Here is a 25234-nt window from a genome sequence, read left to right as displayed (position 1 = left end):
TTTATTAGTGGACGATCCGGCAGCTGGGACCCGTGCTGCCGCTCAGTTATAAAAACATCATGCTGTATATTGACAGACTGTTACTGTAGAATGAGTCCACGGGGGGAAAAAAGAAAAAGAGTAGGGGGAAGTGTAACAGAAGGAGAAAAAACATTCCCTGCTTTTTTTTTTTCCTTTTTTCTCCTCACTGAGTCTCAATTCTGTCTCTCATTGCTCCCTCATCTGTCTGTCCACCATGCTGGTCTAGAGCCTGTCTGCTACACTTTAAGAAACTCCTCCTTCCTGTCTCAGTTGAATGATGTAGGTAAAGCAGCAGCTCGGAGCATGCTCAGTATGACTCGCCTGCTTTTCTTGGTGCTGTGCTCAGATTACTAATCATGCACTGTGGAATGCAAAGTCATCACAGCTTGGAAGGTTCTTGATGGTTTTCCTACACAGCATCTACTTCTCTTTGGAAATTTTCTCTCATGTTTCATGTGGTTTTATTAAACACAGGTTTGGCCCGGATTTAAGGTTGTTTATAATATAAGTGAATTATATGTGATGATGGAGCCTGGGGCGAGTGTGGCGATGAAAAACTCCCCTGTATGAGGTGGTATGAGAAAGAAACCTTCAGAGGAACCAGACTTAAAAATGGGAAACCCATCCTCAAGAGTGTGATTTTAAATCATAAAACAATAAAAAACACCGGAGAACCACCGTGAGCACTGGAGTGTGTGATTATGAGTAACGTCCTTTCTACAGTCTTATACTGTCAGGTGACTTTGTGGAACCAGGAGCTACTGAGCAACTCATAAAACAGCTCAACATTTGAGATCATCACAGATCCAACACATGCCAGAGCCTTTAAACGTTCAATGAGGTCCAATGTCTAAACTCTAGATGAAGTGGGATCCAAATGGCGCTGGTTCATTTTTAGAAGGTTCGGGATGTTTGCAGCATCTATTCTTTGAAAGTTTATAATCTTCATGAGGTGGGACGTGACTGGAGCTGGAGCAACCTCCGGATGCCTCAGGATGGGTAGAGAAAGAGAAGCAGTGGAGAGGAATTAGCATAGCTGCTGTTCATGATATTAACAAGCACAAGTTGATCATGTGTTTGATCAGATGTTCTGGAGCACAAGGTTATGATATGTGATGGGTGTAGGACTCGCTAATAGATGGATACGTTGCGATGGATATATGTAATGTACGGTCAGGAAATGAAGTCCTTGAGCTGCATTGACAATCAATACAACTCTGTATTAGAACATCTACTGATGATTATATATAAACAAATAATTTTTTACCGCAATGCAAAATGATGCATAGCAATACAGCTGCCACTGGAAACACTGTAAAGGTCAGAACATTAATGCACACAGCCAAAATGTATTTATCGCTTTAACGCTGAAAGAGTAAATATTCCTCCTGAATTCAAATACTGTTGTTGGAGTGAAGAAGGTTCTGAGATGTTTGGTGTGTAGAAGGTTCTAAGATGGATGTTTAGACTAAAGAAGGTTCTGAGATGTTTGGACTGAGGAATGTAATGAGATGTTTGGACTGAGTGAGGTTCTGAGATGTTTGGACTGAGGGAGGTTCTGAGATGTTTGGGCTGAAGAAGGTTATGAGATGTTTGGACTGAGGGAGGTTCTGAGATGTTTGGGCTGAAGAAGGTTATGAGATGTTTGGACTGAGTAAGGTTTTGAGATGTTTGGGCTGAAGAAGGTTCTGAGATGTTTGGACTGAGTAAGGTTTTGAGATGTTTGGGCTGAAGAAGGTTCTGAGCTGTTTGGATTGAAGAAAGTTCTGAGATGTTTGGGCTAAAGAAGGTTCTAAAATGTTTGGACTGAAGAAGGTTCTGAGATGTTTGGAGTGTAGAAAGTTCTGAGATGGATGTTTGGACTAAAGAAGGTTCTCAGATGTTTGGACTGAGTAAGGTTCTGAGATGTTTGGGCTGAAGAAGGTTATGAGATGTTTGGACTGAGGAAGGTTTTGAAATGTTTGGGCTGAGGAAGGTTATGAGATGTTTGGGCTGAAAAAGGTTCTGAGATGTTTGGACTGAAGAAGGGTATGAGATGTTTGGGCTGAGGAAGGTTCTGAGATGGATGTTTGGAGTGAAGAAGGATCTGAGATGTTCTCCTCCTCACCTTGTATACTGTTAAGGTGTAAATAAAGTAATGCCAAAAACTCTCACATTTGCTTAGAATTATAATTAACACCAAAACCTGTGACAGAGACTGCAGGCGCGGTGTAGCAGCTGCGCTCGGATGTAATCGGTGTGAGGTTCAGAAAAGGCGTGTGCCTCAAAAATCATCAATAATTCAGAGCACATTATTGATCCTGGTCCTTTATATCCCTCCATGAACACAGAGAATCAGCACAAGGTTGTGGTGTCACCAGACTGTTATCGATCAAACACACACACACACACACACACACACACACACACACACACACACACACACAAATCCAGAGACACAGTGAAACCTGAGATCATCACACTGTTCACTGCCCAATGGAGAGTTTGCTGTATTGTGCAGAAAAGCAGGTCTCATTGACCGTCAAGGTCAGAACATGATGCCCAAAGCTGAGTGCATGTCGGAGCTGGAGCTTTTTGTGGATATTAAAAAATAAAAATTCTCAAATGTGGTGTACTACATGATCACGATACATTCAGTGGATCAGACACTGCCCTGAACCTTGTGATTAGATGATGACATGATCAAAAAAACATCAGCTTGTCCCACAGCCCGGGTGTGGCACCGAGACTCAACCACTTGTCTGGGATTCGTCTGGGATGCGATTCCTGTAATAATACCATATTCAAGAGATCTAACACATGCGAGGGCTGGAAAATGTCCTACAGAACACAAGGCATGTTTCAGTTCCATGCTAAATTTGATGTTATGGACTCTGACTCTGAGTGGTATAAGGATTCTGAGATGTTTGGAGTGTAAAAGGTTCTGAGATGTTTGGAATGTAGAAAGTTCTGAGACATTTGAAGTTGAAAAGGTTCTGAAATGTTTTTAATGTAAAAGGTTCTGAGATGTTTAAAGTAAAAAAGGTTCTGAGATATTTGGGCTGAAGAAGGTTCTGAGATGGATGTTTGGATTGAAGAAGGTTTTGAGATGTTTGGATTGAAGAAGGTTCTGAGATGTTTGGAATGTAGAATGTTCTGAGACGTTTGAAGTTAAAAAGTTTCTGAGATGTTCGGAGTGAAGAAGGTTCTGAGATGTTTGGACTAAAATGCTGAAAAATCTAAAACGTTCTCACCAAAAACCATTACCAGTCGTTATGATAGATCCAATATTCTGGTCTTCCAGCCTGTCTGATGGAGTCTGGTTACGTGGGATGGATTCAGACAGTCACACCCTGCAGCTGCTGCGCTCGATACATGACGCATTAAAATTCCCAATCCTGCCCTGCCTTCCCTTCTTCTGGCAGTATATCTGCAGAACCTAATGAGGTGCCTGGTGGCTCAAAGTTTCCTGTATAAAGAAGAACAGCAACAATGAATCACAGCTGTGTATTCGTTCTGCAAATTCACGATCTTTATCTTCACCCTGTCTACATGCATATCATTTAAGGAATTGATAAAATATTGATTACTAGTGATGGAGTTTTAATGGAGGAGAGCATGTTTAATTCCAGGTCCTCGTTTCTTCTCTGTGGAATTAAAGCCAATCAATAAAAGGCATGAGGTTTCGCCAACGGGGTTTTCAGACAAACAAAATCGACTCATATTTAAAAGTAGGCGCATTTAATCCCAGACGAGCAAATTATTAAAATGTTATAAACAAACACCATTAAAGTGGGATTTTATTGAGTCCAGGCACCAAAACAAAAGTCTCTGTGAATTGGTTCCACCACGGTGGTGTTGAGAATGATGGGTTTTCTTGGAGAACCTCAAAGGCAACAAACAACAAGCTAAGAAAACCCGAGATGAAAACCCATAGAGATGTTCCATGCGTTTTTGCTTCACACATGATCTCAGAAAGCAAGTGGTCTGGTACCATTGTGTAAATGTTATTATGTTCCAGAAGTGAACCTTAAATCCACATTTCCTAGTTTTATAAACACAATGACTGTAGAAAGATCATTACTTATAATCACACACTCCAGTGCTCATGTTAGTTCTCACTCTCCAGTGTTCTGTATTGTTTAAAGACTATAATCACAGTCTTGATATCACCCAAATGAGGATGGGTTCCCCTTTTGAGTCTGGTTCCTCTCAAGGTTTCTTCCTCATAACATCTAAGGGAGTTTTTCCTGCTCATAGTCTCCACGGCTGCTCATCAGGGATAAACACACACCATTCACCTTAACTGTTGATTTCTGTAAAGCTGCTTTGAGACAATGTCTGTTGTGAAAAACGCAATAGAAATAAACTTGACTTGATTTCAATCCACATTTTTGTGCAGTTTATTGCAACTAAATTAAGACTAATTATACAATATTGCAATTTCACTCAAACTCAAACACACTCGTGAGTATTAATCGAGTGTGAAATGTGGGTGATGCACAAATTCATGCACACAGTATATCCTCACCTATATATTGTTATTGAGAGATCCGGACTTACGAGCTACACACACACACACACACACACACACACACACACACACACACACAGACACACACACACACACACACACACACACACACACACACACACACACACACAATGCCCATTTATATGCAAATAATTGCAGGTGTGCAAGGTGGATTTGCATGCCTGTGTGTGTGTGTGTGTGTGTGTGTGTGTGTGTGTGTGTGTGTGTGTGTGTGTGTGTGTGTGTGTGTGTGTGTGTGTGTGTGTGTGTGTGTGTGTGTGTGCAAATACTTAGTATTTGCACACACAATACTTAGTTACTGCAAATACAAATACTTAGTACAAATACAAATACTTAGTTACTGCACTTTAGATTTTTCTGGTATCAGAACTTTACTTCACTTTCAAATCGGACTTGTGAATTCAGTTTGAATATATTTGGTGACGTGATCAATATCTGTTCCTCTCACTGCACCGTTTTCAACCTGTTTCTTGTCATTGTGCTGCTTTTTTTTCGACCTTCAACTGGTGCATCATTTCCTGTCTCTCACACGACTATGGAGCTCAAATTGATCAGGCAGAAGGCAACAAGAAGTCTGGGGTTAATGTGGATGAGACAGAGGGAGTCAGTGACGTAAACATGACTAAGAACAGACACATTCCTGATCACCTGATCATCATCATCTTCATCTCTTCATCTATATTCATTAGAGAAAATTTTTTTGTATTAATATATCAATATGATGGGAGGTTCAGTTATTAGGGTGACACTAAAACATGAAGTAGTAAAGATTACTCTTTACTGAAGTACATGTCTGAGTCTGTGTGTGTGTGTGTGTGTGTGTGTATACAAATCCGCGCTCTCCGGCCCCGCCCACTCCCTTGTTCCGTGCACGCTCGCGTGTTTGTGAGCGCGCTCAGCTCGACACACACACACACACACACACACGCACGCACAAACACGCGCGCGCCCGAGATTCTCAGCATCATCCCCGGTGAGTCTGTTTTTTAAATTTATTTATTTTTATTTATTACGTTACTGAAAAAGATTATTTTTATAATTATTCTCATTAGAATTATTTTTATTTATATAAATATCTATCTATAAAACCCGAGCGCTTGAATAACCTGTTAATACCCGCTCATGGAAACAAGCCGTGGACCTTGTGTTTGTTACACGACGCTGATTTTGTTTTCATCAATATTTCAGTATTTCTGTTTCATTATTTGCAACATTCTAATTGCAATATTAATTGTTACCTATTTATAGTCGCGAGCGTCGCGGTGTCCTGAAATGTCAATCAGTTGCTATAGTGACAGCGCGTAATTTCAGAATGGAAAAGAAGGAAAAAAAAGCGTGCGGAGAAACAGAAAAGAAGGATGGAGTGCATTACTGAGCAGCACAGTGGATCCTGGTGGCTGATGCATAAACCTCTGTAATGATTAGATAGGAATATATTTTTGCATGAATGATAGGAATAGTTGTTGGTGGTTGCTGTTGTGTGTGCGGTTGGTGATGGATCTCCTTGAAGCATCTGAAGGTTGCACCTGTCTCTTGTCTACCTGTTAATGCATGGAAGCTCCTCAGCTTTGATGATCCAAGTTATGTTATGCATTGCTTAGATGACCTACTTATTAATCCGGCGCTCCAATGCTAGATGGGATATTCCAGCTGTGCCCTCTCTCTCTCTCTCTCTCTCTCTCTCTCTCTCTCTCTCTCTCTCTCTCTCTCTCTCTATATATATATATATATATATATATATATATATATATATATATATATATATATATATATATAATATATATATATATATATATATATATATATATATATATATATATATATATATATATATATATGTATATGTATAGAGAGAGAGAGAGAGAGAGAGAGAGAGAGAGAGAGAGGGCACAGCTGGAATATAATAGAATATATTCCAGCTGTGCTCTCTCTCGCTCTCTCTATCTCATATATCTCTCTCTCTCTCTCTCTCTCTCTCTCTCTCTCTCTCTCTCTCTATATATATATATATATATATATATATATATATATATATATATATATATATATATATATATATAGAGAGAGAGAGAGAGAGAGAGAGAGAGAGAGAGAGAGAGGGGGGGGGGCACAGCTGGAATATATAATAAATTAATAAATAAATAATATACACAGTACCTCAAATGCAAATAGGCACAAACCATCAACTGCAAAATTGTAGCCATTACATTTTCTACTCTGATCATTCTCCACCCCCCAGAATGGTTTGCTTGAACTCCAGCGAAAGATCTTTCCTGTGCTGTTTATTCTGTTTTTAGCTCAGCAGGATACACTTCATTCACAAGCCCTCTGAATTTTAACCAGCACAAAAGGTGTTAAAAAGTATACGATCTTATCAGAACACCTTTGCTGTTTTACCTGCATGGTAGATCTTTACCTGTACACCAAAGACCTGACCTTTCCTGAATACCCGTCTCAGTCTAGAAGAGAAAAAAGAAAAGTATGTCTTAGACAGTATGACAATGCAAATTTGCAAATGTTGCTTATTCTCTGTAGTTATTTATGCATTAACAAAACATCAGCCGGCAGTCAGTGTATTATATAATATTGCATAATAAATCACTGCGTTGTTCTAAGAATAAAAAGGGCCAGCGATTAACAATCCTCTGTTTTTTTTTTTTTTTAACCCAGCAATCCCTCCCTTACAGAACAAACTATTCAATTTGCATAATGAACCAATGTTTGTTGGTTTCCAAATGAACCTGAATATTGAACATTTTATTGATTATATTGACATGATTTAAAAGGCTTAACAGGATAAAAGGCAGAAGCTTGCACTGCATACTAAATCATCAAGCATAGATTAACTGGAATACACACACACACACACACACACACACACACACACACACACACACACACACACACACACACACACACACACACTTTCTTCATGTTGTTTGTCCTCCTCTTGCCTTCTCCCCTATCTATTCTGCCTCCTTACTCATAACTACATTAATGGAAGAGGTTGTGGTGGTGGTGATGGACAGGAAGCAGATGAATTGATATAAAAGGACCGAGTCATAATGTAATCTCAGGCATTAAGAGATACAGTTTAGTTTAATGCAGCTTAGGGCAGTTCAATTCAGGGACCTTTTTTCCCCCCAAAGTGGCAACAGAAGCAACAAGTCTCAAAAGAAATGTCATATCCGGAGGTTAATGATGAAAGTCGTTCATAACACTCAAAACATTGCAGTAGTCAAAGCGAATCTTTATCATTCAGCATGATTACAAATATTAAAAATAAAAGAAGTAATTTGAATTTTTTATCCATTATGAAAAATATCTAAAATTCTTTGTTTATTATTTTAGGTTGATAGTAAATCCGATTATTTAAAGCATAACTAATTTATTCATAGACCGTTCCTCAAATGAACCAGTCCTGATTTTCTAGCCCCATGTGTTTCTTTCCCAAACTGGTAGCACAGTCTTGGAGGAAAACAATTATATATAAGTCTTTGGATGCGGCAGCATGAAATTTTCCCTTCACTTGAAATAGGAGACCCAAACCTGCCCCAGCATGACAATGCTCATGTGCAAAAAGCCAGCTCCATGAAGATCTCCTGCTGTAGAGCTCTGACCCTAACCCTATTAAACAATGAATTTCTCCTTACCTCACCTACATCAATAACAGACTTTACTAACGCTCTTTTGGCTGAATGGATGTCCACAAATCTCTACAAGCACACTGCAAAATCTAGTGGAGCATCTTCTTCCCAATAGAGTCGAGGTTTTTATAACAAGCAAATAGGAACTGATTGTGGAATGGGATGCACATAGCATATCTTATAGTCAGGTGTCCACAAACTTTAGTCAATATATTACAATGTATTTTGTTACTAGAGTTTTGTTATTAGAGTTTCTCTTGTCTTCTTTTATTTTAAAGACACAAAGTATTATTTACAATTATCCTATCCTATTCTACTCTGTACAACCCTATACTATACTATACTATACTATACTATACTATACTATACTATACTATACTATACTATACTATACTATACAACCCTGTACTATACTATACTATACAACCCTATACAACACTATACTATACTATACTATACTATACTATACTATACTATACAACCCTATACAACACTATACTATACTATACTATACTATACTATACTATACTATACTATACTATACTATATACATTATATGATTCTGTACTATACTTTACTATACTATACTATACTATACTATACTATACAACCCTATACAACACTATACTATACTATACTATACTATACTATACTATACTATACTATACTATACTATATACATTATATGATTCTGTACTATACTTTACTATACTATACTATACTATACTATACTATACTATACTATACTATACTATACAACCCTATACAACACTATACTATACTATACTATACAATACTATACAATACTATATACATTATATGATGCTGTACTATACTTTACTTTACTTTACTATACAACCCTATACTATACTATACTATACAACCCTATACTATACTATACTATACTATACTATACTATACTATACTATACTATACAACCTTATACTATACTATACTATTCTATTCTATACTATACTATACTATACTATACTATACTATACTATACTATACTATACTATACAACCCTATACTATACAACCTTATACTATACTATACTATACTATACTATACTATACTATACTATACAACACTACACTATACTATACTATATACATTATACGATACTGTACTATACTTTACATTACTTTACTCTACTATACAACCCTATACTATACTATACTATACTATACTATACTACACTATACTATACTATACAACACTACACTATACTATACTATATACATTATACGATACTGTACTATACTTTACATTACTTTACTCTACTATACAACCCTATACTATACTATACTATACTATACTATACTATACTATACTATACTATACTATAATTTACAACCCTATACTACACTACACTATACTAGAATAGACTATACAACACTATATTATACAACCCTATACTAGACTATACTATACTTTACTATACTATACTATACAACCCTATACTATACTTTACTCTACTATACAAACCTATACCATTTTATATTATATTATACCACATTAGGATTTCATATTTTAAGCAAACCCTGTAATAAAATAATTCTTATTGTCTCAACACCTATAATTACTTAATTAATTTCCTTTTGTGTTAATTATTGAATGATTATTGATCTCTAGAATTTTTTCTTTTCCCAGATATGAGATTTTAATAAAACATTTGTTATCTTACAGCACAAATATGTAGCCTTCTGTGATTTCATTTCAAGATTTGAGATTTATTTATGTACAGAATACAGTTGCAGTAAAATGAAAACCTGATTGTCTGATCAGGTGTGCATAAAAAAGGAACTAAAAATATAAGATCAAATATATAATTGTAAATTGTAAAAAAGATTGTCAGTAAACTGTCAGACATCTCAGGTTGCCTTTTCTTTACTAAACAGCTCTGTCTTCCAGGACATTGATCATTTTTGGCACATAAAAAAAACATTTAGAAGAATTTATCCTTGGTTTAATTAGTTAGCCACCGCATACAAGCTCAGCTGGTGAGGAATTCAGTCCGGAATTAGATGCAAAGGTCTTCAATGTACAGTATTACTACAGGGAGGAAGTACGGAAGAGAAGGAAGAGAGGAACCTCATGTTGTGGAGACGTTTGGCCGCATTGTCAGCATCATTGCCTTTTAAATGTGTGTGTTCAGGCCTGCAAAATGAACCTGGTAGCAGAGATATTAAATGAATAGTAATATACTTGTTAATGGGTCTTTGCGCATAGAATGCGGCTCGTCTTTTCACTCCGTATCCTCTGTTGTATTATCAGTTTCTGTTCGGCTGCTGGCTTAAGGCCTGCCGTCTCTGTAAATGTGCAATGTCACCGGGGAATGCGCTGTCTCTCTTTGTCATTCATCCCATTCTCTAGTCTCTGTTTTCCTTTTACGGAGCACATTTGAAGGTCACGGTGCAATGCCTCCACACTGCACGGCTTTCTTATTTTAGAATAATGCACTATTCTCTTATATTTACTAAACGATGGTCAGAGTAATTGCTGTGAAATTATGGAATACTTTTGTGTGTTAAAAGTGACTGATATTTCACCACCTTTCGCAATTTATTTTTTTTAGCGCCTGAAAAACCCTGTATACACGTGTAACCTGGATATTAAACAAATTAGGCTAAGCAGAATCGCCAAAAAAGAAAGACCTAATTTTCAGGGGAAAAACAAACAAACAAACAAACACTTATTAGTATGGTTTTGACCGTAACAGGCCACAAGGGTTGAGAAATAAATAAATAAATAAATAAATAAGGTCAATCTGATGCAATTAAAGGCTCTTGAGCATCAGCTGAAGCTGGTGTCTGGGTTCAGTGATTGAATTTTATAGACAAGGGCTTACTATGACAAAAAAAGTCAATATAGTGCTCACTGGGGTTGTAATTCACAGTTTACGTTGTTCGAGAGAACACATAAGCGTATTACTATATTTTGCTCTGCATGTTTTATGTGATTTTTGACCTGTTCAGATGGTGGTAATAGCAGTTTACGCAGACGTGCATCATTTACGGTCTGACTCAAGCTGATTGCACACATCCATGTTATGCATGGAAGAAAGTAATGAAAGCTTCGCTACTCGTATTTATGTTATTTTAAATACCAACTCGTTCCCCCACCTCACCGTGAATATATCATAACCCCCACTCTGTGGAACAAGCCATTAATCCTCTGTAGCTCTTTACACAGCCAATGAGAGATTCATGCTTAATATATCATGACGTACCACCTGGAAATCTCTGAGTGGGGCCACCGATCTGTTGCGATGCCACGCCTTTTTACATGCATTAGATGCGAGAGCTTTTTTTTTCCCTTACACCCTCTCGCAGAAATGCTGCAATGCGTCGGATGGCTCCAAGACTGGGTCAGTGTAACGGCGACAGCCGCTAGCTCACCGTCCCCATGGCAACAGCCGGCAGAATGGCTTACAGGATCTATGCCATGTTGTTTTTCTATCACAAGCATTGATTTCTGCTTCTCAATGCCGTTTTTTAGAATTGCAGCCTTGAAAATAAAATGACACAACGATAGTAATAATATTAATAATAATAATAATAATAATCATAATAATAATATGTATCGCTTGCATTTTATTTGAAATGTACCTCCTGTCTTGTATACAGTATATTCTACCTCTTTCATACTTATCTCCTGTTTATAGTACCTCCTTCAGGCATTTCTGCAATTGTAATTTGTTCATTTCTAACCCCTTTTTTGCAGGACAAAGGATTCTGCAATACAAGAGCAATGTCCTTAAGACAGTTGTATTAGTGAATCCATCAGTGGACAACATTTCAATAGAGGTAATAGCGGTTTCTACAAATCATTCCTCCACCTGATGCTCACATTTCTCTGTACGTATTATTATGGCATAACATTATGACATTATAATATTATGAGCTTTGAAGTGAAGAACACTGATGATCTCTTCATCATGGCACCTGTTAGTGGGTGAATATATTTATTAGGCAGCAAGTGAACATTTTGATCTCAAAGTTGATGTTAGAAGCAGGAAAAATGGGCGAGCGTAAGGATTTGAGTGAGTTTGACGAGGGCCAAGTTGTGTTGTCTAGACGACTGGGTCTGAGCATCTTCAAAACTGCAGCTCTTGTGGACTGTTTCCGGTCTGCAGTGGTTAGTATCTATTAAAAGTGCTCCAAGGAAGGCACAGTGGTGAAACGGCGACAGGGTCACGGGAGGACAAGACTCATTGATGCACGTGAGAGGCGAAGGCTGGTCTGTGTGGTCCGATCCAACAGACGAGCTCCTGTAGCTCAAACTGCTGAAGAAGTTCATGCTGTTAATGCTCGACAGGGTCACGACTGATTTAGCAGGAAAAGGGGACCAACACAATATTACGCAGGTGTTCATATTGTTATGGCTGATCGGTGTATATATGTAAATAAAATATATTTTTTTGTCCTCAACCAGATTCGAACGCTCCTCTGTGACTCATCTGAACACAAGTTATTGGTCCTGAGTGGTCAGAGCACTGAACAAGGGGGTGACCTCATCGTGAACGGTGGAGTGTTTGACTGGAAGAACTTCTCCGACATCAATACAAATCAAAGAGTAAGGCATTAAGGTTAATTTAGTAACGATTGTTTAATCAAGGCCACACTCACACTTCTTATTGAAACATATGCATCGAGCAAGAAATCAAATTGTAATGCAATTTATCTTTCAAATTTTTTTCAGATTAAGAACTTCTTGAGCCAGTCAGGTCCAGGTGAGCGAGCGTGTCTGACTGTGTGTTGTGAAGACGAGGGGGCCTGGAGCTCCCTAAAGCTCAAGCAGGAGCAGGACATTCTGGATTACAGATTAAACCCTGACCCTGTGCTGCCCGAGATGGAGGGTGTTACAGAGTTTACAGATTACGTCTCTGAGACTGTAGACATTGCTTCTCCGTTTGAGCTCCTAGAGCCACCTAGCTCGGGGGGATTTCTGAAGTTGTCGAAGCCCTGCTGCTATATCTTCCCCGGAGGCAGGGGTGACTCTGCCCTGTTTGCAGTCAATGGCTTTAACATTTTGATCGACGGTGGTTCAGACCAGAAATCTTGTTTCTGGAAACTGGTGCGGCACTTGGATCGGATTGATTCGGTTCTGCTTACCCACATCGGAGCTGACAATCTCCCTGGGATAAACGGACTGTTGAGGAGAAAGATCGCAGAGCAAGAGGAAGACCATTCTCAAGGCTCAAATGCCTATGGAGAATGGATAAAAAACCTGCTTTCGCCTGAGCTTGGTGTGGTTTTCTTTAATGTCCCGGACAAGCTAAAGACATCTGAATCGACTTTGAAAGTTAAACGGAGCATCGAGGAGGCATCTCTTACATTGCAGTACCTCACTAAATTGGGTATTAAACCTGAGCCCTTGAATCGAGTTGTTAGCAACACAATCGAGCCTGTAACCCTTTTCCACAAATTGGGTGTTGGCAGATTAGACATGTACGTTCTAAACCCAGTCAAGGACAGTAAAGAAATGCAATTTTTCATGCAGAAGTGGGCAGGCAACAGTAAAGCCAAGACCGGTATCATGATGGCCAACGGAAAAGAGGGAGAAATTTCTGTGCCCTACCTTACATCAGTAACCGCACTTGTCGTCTGGGTTCCAGCCAGCCCTACCGAAAAGATCGTGAGGGTATTGTTTCCTGGCAATGCACCACAAAACAAAATCTTTGAGGGACTAGAAAAGCTAAGGCATCTTGACTTCTTGCGTTATCCGGTCGCTACTCAAAAAGACATATCATCCGGAGGGCCCCCTTCAACAGTTAAACAAACCAAACTTAAGCCGAGGACTGACAGCAAGGAAAGCCTTAAGTCTTCACCCAAATTACTTGCTACTACCAAGGCAAGCAAGAAAGAGGCGAACGAGGACATCGAATCAAAAAGTGACTCGGTAAAAGAAACGAAAACAGAAAAGAAGCCGAGTAAATTGCAAGAGAGTGTAAAACCCACTAAACCAGTGAAAGCCAGCACAGATACAACCATTACAGTAAAGCAGGAGAAAAAGAAGTTAAGAGAGAGATCCCCTAAGAAACATGTCAAGTCAGCCAAAACGGAGGAGAAGAAAGATAAAGAAAAGAAACAGATAAAGAAAGAAAAGAAAGATTCCGTTAAGAAAGATGACAACAAAGAATCCAAACTGAAGGAAGTAAGTAAGCCGGAATTAAGGAAGATCACCAAACCTGACTTAAAACCCTTTACCCCTGAGGTCAAAAAGACTCTTAACAAAGCGAAGGTTCAGGCCAAACCAAAGGCTGAAAAAACTAAAGCGATCAAAGAGCGAGAGAACAGACCTGCTGCAAAACAGGTTTCAAAAGAGATACAGGAAAATTACAGATCCCTGGTATCCTCCCCAGAAGATCTCACCAAGGATTTTGAGGCGCTGAGACAAGAGGAACTTTCTGAGCTTGCAAATAGCAAAGCGCTTTCAAATCTGGAAAATACAGCTCTCCCGGACGCACACATTGTGTCTCCAGATGAAGGAATACCCACTACTGACAACGAGACAGAATCACCTCATGAGGAAAAACACATGTATGGAGAGGAAAAGGCAGACAAATCTCTAATCAAAACTGCAGACAAATTTGAGGATGAGGGCGCTGCTACAGAGGATGACTATGAAGAAGAATACAACACCGAAACCAAAATAACTCCAGATCTTACGGAGAAGGCGGAGGATGAAAAACGCATGGACATCCAGACGGACAAAGAACTTGAAAAGAAACATAAAAAGAGTGACAGCGAGGAAGAAGAGGATGTTATAGAAAAAGCCGAGCTGGAAGAAGCAGAGGATATAGTTCACGAGGAAGAGTTAATATATAAAACCGAGGGGCCCAAAAAGGAATACATTAGTAAAGACTGCGACACCAAGCATATGGACACTAAAACGATCAAACCTGCAGGGGCCACTGAACACATCTTGTTCATACAAGATGAAACCATCCCTGGATATTCAGAGACCGAACAGACCATATCTGATGAGGAGATCCACGAAGAGCCTGAGGACAGGATCCATCATCTCCACTATGATGATGTCTCTGTCCCTGATCAACCTGACTCTGTTTTCCATGGCATGAAAGACATAAAACCCCCAGCAATATCTGTTGCCCAAGACTTAACAACAAAGATGAGCCAGACTCCAGTTTTATCTACATATTCCGCAAATATTATTGCAGCACCATTGGCTGAAGAAGAACATATATCCTCAGCCACCTCCATTACAGAATACGATAAATTATCCTCTTTCGCAGCGTCGGTTACTGAAGATCAGTCTATTGCGTCTGTCACAGCACCTCCGACCGAGGAACTAGGGAAAAACTCGTTAATCCTGGACAACGCGAACAGTGCACAGTCGTCCAGTCGCACTGAGGGAAAGGAATACCTGCATTCGGCTGGTACAATCTCTCCAACCTCATCTTTGGAAGAAGACAAATGCTTCAAATCACCCCCTTCAGAAGAGTGCCAACCCACAGTTCCAGAAATAGAGACTACTCTCAAAAAACCTACCACTCAACCACATGAAGAAGATGATGATGACGAAGAAGAGGAAGAGGACCAGACACCCAATGTTGACATGCCTCTCGGAAAACTTCATGAGAGTTATGCATCTGCCACTGTAAAAGAACAGCTTGATAAATGCCCCTTCTCGATGGTAACTCTTTCCTCTTTGGAAACCACTTCCGTCACACAAGAAAAGGATGAGAACATTTCTCCAGATGTGCCCAAAACAGATGCTGCTGGGAAAACAATGTCTATTGCACCCTGTGTCTTAGGCACTCCAGAAGCAAGTGGGGCTTCAGAACCTTCCGAGAGATGTCTAAGTCCAGATGATAGCACCATGAGGATGGCGTCACCTACACAGTCAGGCCCTACCAGCATTGGCTATTCACCTACTGAGGAAAGGGCACCAAAGTCTTTATCAATTGAGAAAGACGACAGAATGGAAAAGGGCACGTACGACGTTCAAATTTTGACTAAACACGAAACAGAAGGTGATGCAAACGAAAAGACGTTAAAAATCATGGATGAAGGCGACCCAGACAAAATGGGTTTCTCAAGCACAAGGGCAACATTTGATGATTCGGGAGACGAAGAAGATGATGTTGAAGTAGAAGTAGAAGAGGAAGAAGATTATTTGGGGAAGGTAGATTTTAAGACCTGTCTTAAAACGAAATACAAAGAAGAGAGGGAGAGCACATTCCTTGATGAAGATGACACCTGTGAACAAACGTTTAAGGACGATAAGCTCATTAAACACGAGAAAGAGGAAACAGAGAAGAAAGATCAACTGCCAGACATGACCTATTTGGAAAAAGAAGGCAAGGTGCTGAGCTCTGAAGAGGAGGAAGAGAGTGAAGATGAGGAATGCACTTACTCGAGCATAAAAGGGCCTCAGGACAAGTTGGACTCTGTGCCAGGAACCTACAGCAAAAAAGACATGACGTTCTCAGAGTTCTCAGAGAGACACGACTCTGAGACTGCGGTGACTTCCAAAAATGGCGATAAAAGCGTACACTTTAACTTGTACTCCTTCCCGGAGTCTGAAAAAGATCTTAAAGAAGACCATATGAGAGAGATAAGGCAGGATACACCATATGTTGGGAAGAGTTTTACTTATTCTGATGTATATGACAGTAAATCCAGTTCAGTGGATTCATACTCTCCTAATTTACCAAAAGACTGTGCTGAAAAGTCGGATGATCGTATTGACTCCGTGAAGGATACAGAGAAAAAGGATTCCTTTATTGAAACAACAAAAATGTCTGATGAGTCTCCTCAAGTAAAAGACATGCCATCATTATCAACATCATATGGTGAAACCAAAACATCTATGGAATCGAATGTTGGATACATTTCAGGTGAAAAACCTACTGATACAATACTTGATGTTAAATCGGAGACCAAGACATCATCTCATTCATTCTCACCAGAAAAAGACCTATTTTCCATCCAGTTTGAGCAGTCTACTGGAAAGACAATAGGTGAAACTCTATCAAGTGATCATGAAGATGACTTTACCACTTCTGGCTATTTGGCTGCAAAAAACAGCACCTCTGCGGCAGCTCAGTCTTTCAGTGAGATGGCGAGAGCAAGTGCGCTAGACATGAAGATGTTAGCACACGGAGAGGATGACGACGACGAAGAAGAAGAAGAGGAGACCGATGAAGATGATGACGATGACGATCTTTACAAGAGACATGTCAGTGACATTGACATGGAAAAAGAAAAAGGAAAAGACTTGTTGTCTGGTGCCACCAACATAGTACCTCCTGAGTTCAAGGAGGAAAAGAAGGACACCTCACAGGACTATAGGTCAGGATGTGTCAGCTATGACATGCCCCCAGTTCCTCCTCCTTTCGATCTGTCAAAGGGTCAAACAAATGCTGAGGAACATTTTGAACCAGGTAAAAAGGAAACAGCATCACCACTCGCTGGCAGCCACATGACGGAGTCACATGAGGGACATGAATATTCTTTTGATGAGGTGAAAAAATCTGTCCCCTCCAGCCATCCAGAGCACAAAGATAATAGTTATGGTCAGTCTTTTTTACCTCTGTCCACAAAGCCAAGCGAGGACAAATATCACCATAATGACAAAGACCTTGAGTTAGAAAAGCAAAAATCACCAGATGTTTCAGCAAAAAAAACAGACACCATTTCACCAGGCTTCAGCTATACAACTACATCAGCCACTGCATACTCCTCCTCATCCTCCTATAGTCATTCATCCTCTGCTTCTGCCTCTCTCTCTACTAGTCGTCAGTTCGGAGATGATCTAGAAACTCCCGCCAGCGTTGGATACGAGTATTCACCTTTTAAAGATGAGCAGTCACCTGTAATAGATTCACTATTCTCCAGTTCTGGTGGGCTGGTTAAAGATGACTATTTGGAAGTGTCAGAGAAAGTGACACCTGCCACCATGACAGCTGAATCCACATCCAGCCTAGCAAGGTTTTCACCGCTATCACCTTTTGAGATCAAGTCGGTGACTTCGCATTCAGTGGATAAAAGAGAAGAACTTCTCAGATCTTCCAGTAGTGTTTTGGAAAAAGGCCCGCAGGGTTCCTGCTTTTACAAGCCAGATTGGGGGGCAGATACAGGCCTGCAGGCTGAATATGGGGCTACAGGACCTTTCAATCCTCTTTCAGAGTCTACTGAGAAAGACATAATGAAAAAAGATCTGTTCGGTGCTTCCTTATCACCTCATGCTGATTTACCCGAGAAACAATATTACTTAGACACCGAGAGCAGTGAAGAGGAGGAAGGCTACATTTGTGAGTCTGAACAGGACAAACTGCACTTCCAACTATCTCCTTTTACAGCTGAAGTGGACAAGAAAGATGATCATTTTTCGGTGTCTTCTGCCAGTAAAGTGGGCACATTTCCAGATGTGCTTATTCATGCTTCTTCAAAACCAGATACTGCAAATGGTCCTGCAGAGGTCACCATGGCAGCTCCAGAGGCCTTTGCTGATGTCAGCAAGGTTACATCAAAAACCGAACTGAAAAGCAAACAATTTGAAGCCTGCAAAAAAAAGAACCCGTTCGAATGGGAAATGAAGCAGCAAAGAGGCATCTACCCAGGAGAATCGCCCCCTCATTATCGTCACGAGGATGAGTACGAGGAAGAACAGGAAAAGGAGCCTGATCATCCGCCTCGTCCTCTTTCCCTTTCATCTGCCGATCAGTCTTTTCCATCTTCCTTCTATAAAGAAGATTCAAGCAGGCAAGATGACTTCGATCATCCTTCCAATACATACATGGGTGCCAGCTCCTTCTCTTCATCCCCAGCCTACTCTTCCTCTGAGTACAAACAAAGAAAGGGAGACACCTCACCATCTTTTATTAACCCAAGCATTTGCCAGCTGTCCAGTGATGAAGAAGCTGATGAACAAAACAGCCAGGATGCAGATCAGCAACACCCTGCAGGCAAGAAACGATCCTACAACCAGCCACTTCATGGGTCCTACAGAGAGGACAGTGAATCATATCGCCTCTCTGGAGCCATGGCTGCAGGAACTGGCTTAGCTGGAGAAGACACACCTCCGACCTCAGTAAGCGAATCTCTGCCCTCACAGACAGACTCGGACGTTCCACCAGGAACAGAGGATTGTCCCTCTATCACAGCAGAAGCCAATGCAGAATCGGATGAGGATGCCGATTACCTCCCTGTAGACAAATCATCTGGAGCCTACAGTGGAAAGCACTCCTCATCCCACTCTGAGAAAAGTCATGATCCCCTGCCCACACCGATGATGGATCCAGCCCCTTACCCACCTCGTCCTGATGTCTGCATGGTAGACCCCGATGCTATGTCCAGCCTCACCGACAAACCTTTAAAGAAAGACTCGAAAGCAAAGAGCCTTCGCAAAGTAAGTAAGTCGAGGTCGCCAGCCAGAAAAGCCGATGCCATTCGTAAGAGGTCTCCGTCAAAGGAATCTTCTCCACGTACCACCTCGCTGAAGAAGAAGGACCTGGAAGATGACCTGTCCAAGTCAAGTCACAACACGGGCAAGGGCCTAGTCAACGGAATTAAAGCTATTTCAGGTATGTATGTGGATAGAATAGACGTTTGGAGACACATTTTAATGATGGTAATTGGACGCTAAAGGTAAAGGTATTGGACGCTTGTCCGATATTTGCATTGCAGGCGTCCTCACGATGTGATTTTTCATTGTTCATACACTTGTTTCTATCAGGCTCAAATCCTCCAAAATCCAGTTCAGCCGTGCCCTCTGCTTCTCCCATCTTTGTGGACTTGGCCTACATTCCCAACCACTGCAGTGCTAAAAATGTCGACCAGGAGTTCTTCAAACGTGTTCGCTCTGCCTATTATGTAGTGAGCGGGAACGACTCCAGCAGCGGAGAGCCTAGCCATGTGGTCCTGGATGCACTGCTGGAGGGAAAAGCACAATGGGGCTCTAATCTCCAGGTACTCGTACATCTTCATTACAGTTTTTTCTCAGTTGCTTTAAAGCCTTTTTTCAAAATCATTCTCAATTTTTGCAAACCAGTAAGTGCTTTTCTTAAAACAATTTGTACAAACAGCACAACACAGATTGCTTGCAAAAGGCTGCACTTTTCTCAAAAACATTTCTGTTCTTTCATCTCAAAAGTAAGTATTTGGGTCAATGAGCATTTCATCGCCATCAGGTCCTTTTGTCATTGTTAACAAACAAGATTGTCGAAATGTTGTCAGTGTGATGGCGCACGGTTTCGGTGTTTCTTGATTTCTTGACAGAATATGACAACTAGTTTACCCAATTTGCATTCAATGAACTAATGCTGAGATGTTTTGGGAATTAAGACTATTCAGGTGAGAACCAGATTAATATATTTTTTTTATCATGAAACAGCAGACAATTGTACACAATCGATTAAAATGAAGCTACCAAAGTGTTCGCAATTTATTTAAAGCAACACGTTTTTATTTTTTATTTTTTTTTATATTTTAGTATGTGCACTACATGATGTGGAGGTTTAAGAATTTCATCTAAGAAACGTTGCAAAGCAACTGAGAAAAACTGTAATATGTGTACTTTTAATGTCGAGGAAACATGCATCACCAATAATACCAATTCATCTAGGGTTCTTGGAGTGTAATCAATGATTCAGGAACAAAATAAACTTCCATCAGCTGATAATGACTTAAACACGTCCCTCTGCTCTGGTTTAGGTGACGCTGATTCCTACACATGACACCGAAGTGATGAGGGAGTGGTACCAGCAGACCCATGAAAAGCAACAGGAGCTGAATATCATGGTGCTGGCTAGCAGCAGCACAGTTGTGATGCAGGATGAATCATTCCCCGCTTGTAAGATCGAGTTCTAAATCTGGCACGGCTCCCAGGTTCACACTTTTACAGTTCTACGCCTTATTTCTTCAGTGTTAAAAAAACTCCCTCAGATAACATTGTGCATAGTCGGTCAGTATCTCTCTCTCTCTCTCTCTCTCTCTCTCTCTCTCTCTCTCTCTCTCTCTCGTACAACATTCCCTAACCTGAACGAGGATGGTATCATCCGGAAAGACTCGGAAAAGGATGTGCCTTTGATGTTTGGATTTTTAATTTTCTCCCTTTAACGAAGAAAGAAACACGTACGATCTTTCCCATTTATATAGTTTTTCCTGGCGTGTCGAATGGCATTCATTTTTTTTCATTTCAAGCTCGTTTGAAGTTTCCCATTATTGTTTCTCGTTTCATTTCCGCACGTATCGTTCTTCTGCACGCACCTATATGTTCTCGGTTCTCATGATCACACACACACACACACACACACACACACACACACACACACACACACACACACACACACACACACACACACACACACACACAATACACACAATACACACGAAATCACTATCAACCGGATTCATTTATTATTCTTCAGAAAGCGATTTACACGCTGGATATTTTACTATCATCCAAAACAACGCTTTATATAATGCTTAAATACTTTAAATATTAAAATAAATACTTTATATTAACGCTTTAGTTTGTCCTGGTCAGAATGACAAAACCGCAACACATTTCTGCATATTTTAAAGCTGAGAAACGCGATTTTTCTTACTTTATTTTCATCATTTTCGCCTCTGTATCTAAGCACGTAAAGAAGACCAACCTGACCGATAATAGGAGACACGATCGATCTGACGTTCTTCTCCGTCTTAGCGTAAAAATCAAAGAATTAGGATTATATGTAGGATAAGTCTGTGTTTTTTTGTGGACCATTCGTTTGTGTGGTGTGTGCTGTCGAAGTGGAGCTAAACACAACAAAAAAATACCCTTTACATGTATATTTTGACAATTGCAGATGAAATGTATCAGCACCTTATAATGATTTCTTCCTTTTCGTTTTTTTATTTTTGCTTTATGTAATGCTTTGTAAATATAGAAAAAGGTGGGAAAAGAATCTAAAAGTCTAAGCCAAAGCAATAGAAAAAAAAGAAAAAAAAAAAGATCGTGAATGTTGCGTTGCTGGAGCGCCGGTATGAGTCTGTGAAATGCTCCAGATTGGGGTGTGAATGCTACGGGGATAAGGTTATGTGTTCCCTGCACAAGTGTGGGTGGAATTAACGACTATGAATAACCGGCATCTTTTTCCCAGGACTTAATACGGAACCATCTTAGTTTGGGGAGTTGATAAGCACATTGTGGATCGGTTTCTTTTATTATTAAGTCGAAATATTTCAACCTGATCGAATAATAACCCCAAATTGGTCAATATTAGTAATTTTGATGCGTCTTGAACAGAGGTGATTTTGAACCAGGGTGAAAAATAGAGTTTAAGAGTTGAGTGAAAATAGAGGATCTGGCAGCTCTGAGGATTTTCAGCTCCCTGCAGTGACTACAGCATACAAACATCAGCGATCGTTGAAACGGCGCCATCACACGACTAAAAAATACGCCGCCGTTTTCGAAAAGCCTCCATTTTCACTGCGGTTTAATAATAATTTATTTAAAAATAAATAGCGTTTCCAAATTGATCCACTTCGGAGAGCATGTTCAAAAAGCTACGTTTTTGTCTATTAACAATTAAAATTTTCGTCACTTGCTGAACGCTACAACTATTTACATTACAGACATTTGGCAGATTCAATTATTTTCATTATAAAACTGGGCACAGTTGAAGGTTAAGGCCCTCGCTTAAAGGTCCAGCAGGGACTTTAGGTGCTGGTATTTGAACTCACAAGCTTCCGATCAAAAGTCGAACATCTTACTTTCCTATTTCACAATTTGGACTTTCCTGTCGTTTTGGATCTGTTCTTCTAGTGTGCTAATCACTCATAACATGACAGAATGGTAACATCTGGGCTGTATTAGTATGAGGACCAGTGTGTTTTGTTTGTTGGAAATTGGAGTTTGTTTCCTCCATGTTTGTTTGCTGTAGCGACTGCAGGGACCTGGAGGGTCGATCTGGATTAGAGCTGACAGGATTCCCATTTTGAGAGCGAATTTGAGATCAAGTTTGCATGTATATTATTAATAATAATAATAATAATAACAGAGGAAAAAAATGTTTTTTGAACAGTTCGAATTGGTGGGATTCAATTCAGCAAAAATTTTATTTTTGCAGGAAATTTGGCTCTCTGTATCTCTGTATCATGTGAAAATGTCATGATGGAAGATAAAATTGAGTGAAGATAAAATTGAGATAATCAGCGAGATTGGTTCATTTAAAACAACCAAATGTACATTTTTATTTACTTTATTTATTTGGAATCCAAAAATGGCCAGCTGTTTTTCTTTAAACCGTATTTTTATCTATTATCATTCATGTTTACAACAACTTTTTAGCTGCTCGGTATTGATTTCCAAGTGCTACATACGAAGACGTTTTCTCGCTACCAGAGGGTGAAGACGGACACGTACAAGGACAATTTAGCGAAAACAAAAATGCTCTTGTGTATCTGACTGCCAGATCATGTGACCAGATCACTGATCAAATTTTATATTTAAGGTTTTTAAGTGGTGACCATTCGTTTAAATTTTTTCTCGCGAGTTAATGAACAACGTAACAAACTAAATATAAAACGTGAACTCATCGATGTGCTGTGTAAAAAAAATAAATAAAAAAAATGTACCTTCTTTAGATGCATTTTGAATAATTCACATCTTGACAGTAATAGATGATTAGAATTCAGCTTTCCATTCAGCCTGGCTAGTTTCTGCATGTGATCTTCAATTTAAACGTGTATGTTTCGATGACATTAAATACAGTACTATTTTAAAATCATTATATATATATATATATATATATATATATATATATATATATATATATATATATATATGTATATATCAAAATGTCTCAATGGTCTCTATGGCGCATATATAACTGGGCCACGCTCTCGTTGAACTCTGTGCGGTGTTTAAAAAGAACATACTGTGTGCTTTTTCGTTTTTTTCCCCCTCGAGGTAAATTTATTCGATTACGTTTCGACGTTTTCTCTTTTGCTCTTTTATTTCGATGTGCAATATTGTGTTTCGTCGAGATCTCTCTAAATGTAGAATATCGACAGATTTGTTGTAAAAGGGTCAACCTGGTGATCACCAATAAAATACAGTCGTTGAAAAATGTTCCATGGCGTCTGCGACATTGAATGTGTAGCAAAAGTATTGGGACACCTGACCCTTCAAGCCACATTTGGTTCTTCTACAAACTGATACTATACAATTAGAGGCACACAATCGTACAGTATTCGGATGAAGGATTCATTTCAACTAGGAGACCCAAACATGTCCCAGCATGACGTTAGCCCTGTGCACAAAGCCAGCTGGATGAAGATTGGAGTGGAAGATCTCCTTTTATAGAGCTCTAACGCTACCCTGGTGAGCAGTGAATGTAAACACTAACTGCACCCCAGACCTCCTCACCTCACCTACATCAGTACCTGACTTCACTAACACCCTTGTGGCTGAATGAGCACAAATCTCCACAAAATCAGGTGGAACATCTTCCCAGACATGTCAAAGTTATTATGAGTGAATGGGAGCTAAATAAAAAACAGGATGTTCAAAAAGAAAAAAAAAACACACACCAATCTTACAGTCAGGTGTCCACAAACTTTTGTCATTATGTGAATGTTATTGAAATGTAGTAATGGTGATATTAGGAGCTCTGTTGAATTTCTGCAAGCACAATGAAAAAGGACTGTTGAAGACACTGATATTGACGTTTAGAAAGAAAATAAAAAAGACACCTAAGCTGGAAGAAAATTCAGTTTGCTCGACTGTCAAATCAAATGCTGGTAATCAATCCTATTTTATATACGAGATGATGTAAAATGTCACCTGGAGCCGTCATATTATTATGCGGAAATATCGCATACATTCGTTATTTGAATGGGGTGAGATGTTCATTACTATCCAGCATTTAATAAACCAGGAACGCCAGGATTGTCAGAAAAAAAATGACAAACAAGACCACAGCCAGGGAAAAAAAAACATCTACCAAACTATAGATAATGATGATACGTTGTGCTATTATTCTGTACCTATTTATAAGCACAGCTCCCAC

At 39.5% G+C, this 25234-nt stretch overlaps 1 protein-coding gene across 2 annotated transcripts in view; it reads left to right on the top strand.

Moving 5' to 3' along the window:
• Positions 1–24294, top strand: part of map1aa (microtubule-associated protein 1Aa) — a 31690-nt gene extending 7396 nt beyond the window's left edge. Inside the window, exons 1-6 of one of the 2 annotated variants that reach the window (XM_083549643.1) lie at positions 5416–5528; positions 11929–12011; positions 12640–12780; positions 12907–19759; positions 19912–20144; positions 20889–24294. In XM_083549643.1, the coding sequence (XP_083405769.1) occupies positions 13057–19759; positions 19912–20144; positions 20889–21044 (7092 nt within the window). In that variant the 5' untranslated portion in view covers positions 5416–5528; positions 11929–12011; positions 12640–12780; positions 12907–13056 and the 3' untranslated portion in view covers positions 21045–24294. Of the gene's footprint in view, positions 1–5415; positions 5529–11928; positions 12012–12639; positions 12781–12906; positions 19760–19911; positions 20145–20888 lie in introns of those variants that run through there. The other variant, XM_083549642.1, reaches the window with a different exon arrangement.
• The last annotated feature ends 940 nt before the right edge of the window (positions 24295–25234 follow it).

Source organism: Silurus aristotelis, assembly GCF_946808225.1.
Source record: "Silurus aristotelis genome assembly, chromosome: 9".
Lineage (NCBI taxonomy): Eukaryota > Metazoa > Chordata > Actinopteri > Siluriformes > Siluridae > Silurus > Silurus aristotelis.
Note: the sequence above shows the minus strand (reverse complement) of the source record. Positions and strands in the feature narration are given on the sequence as shown.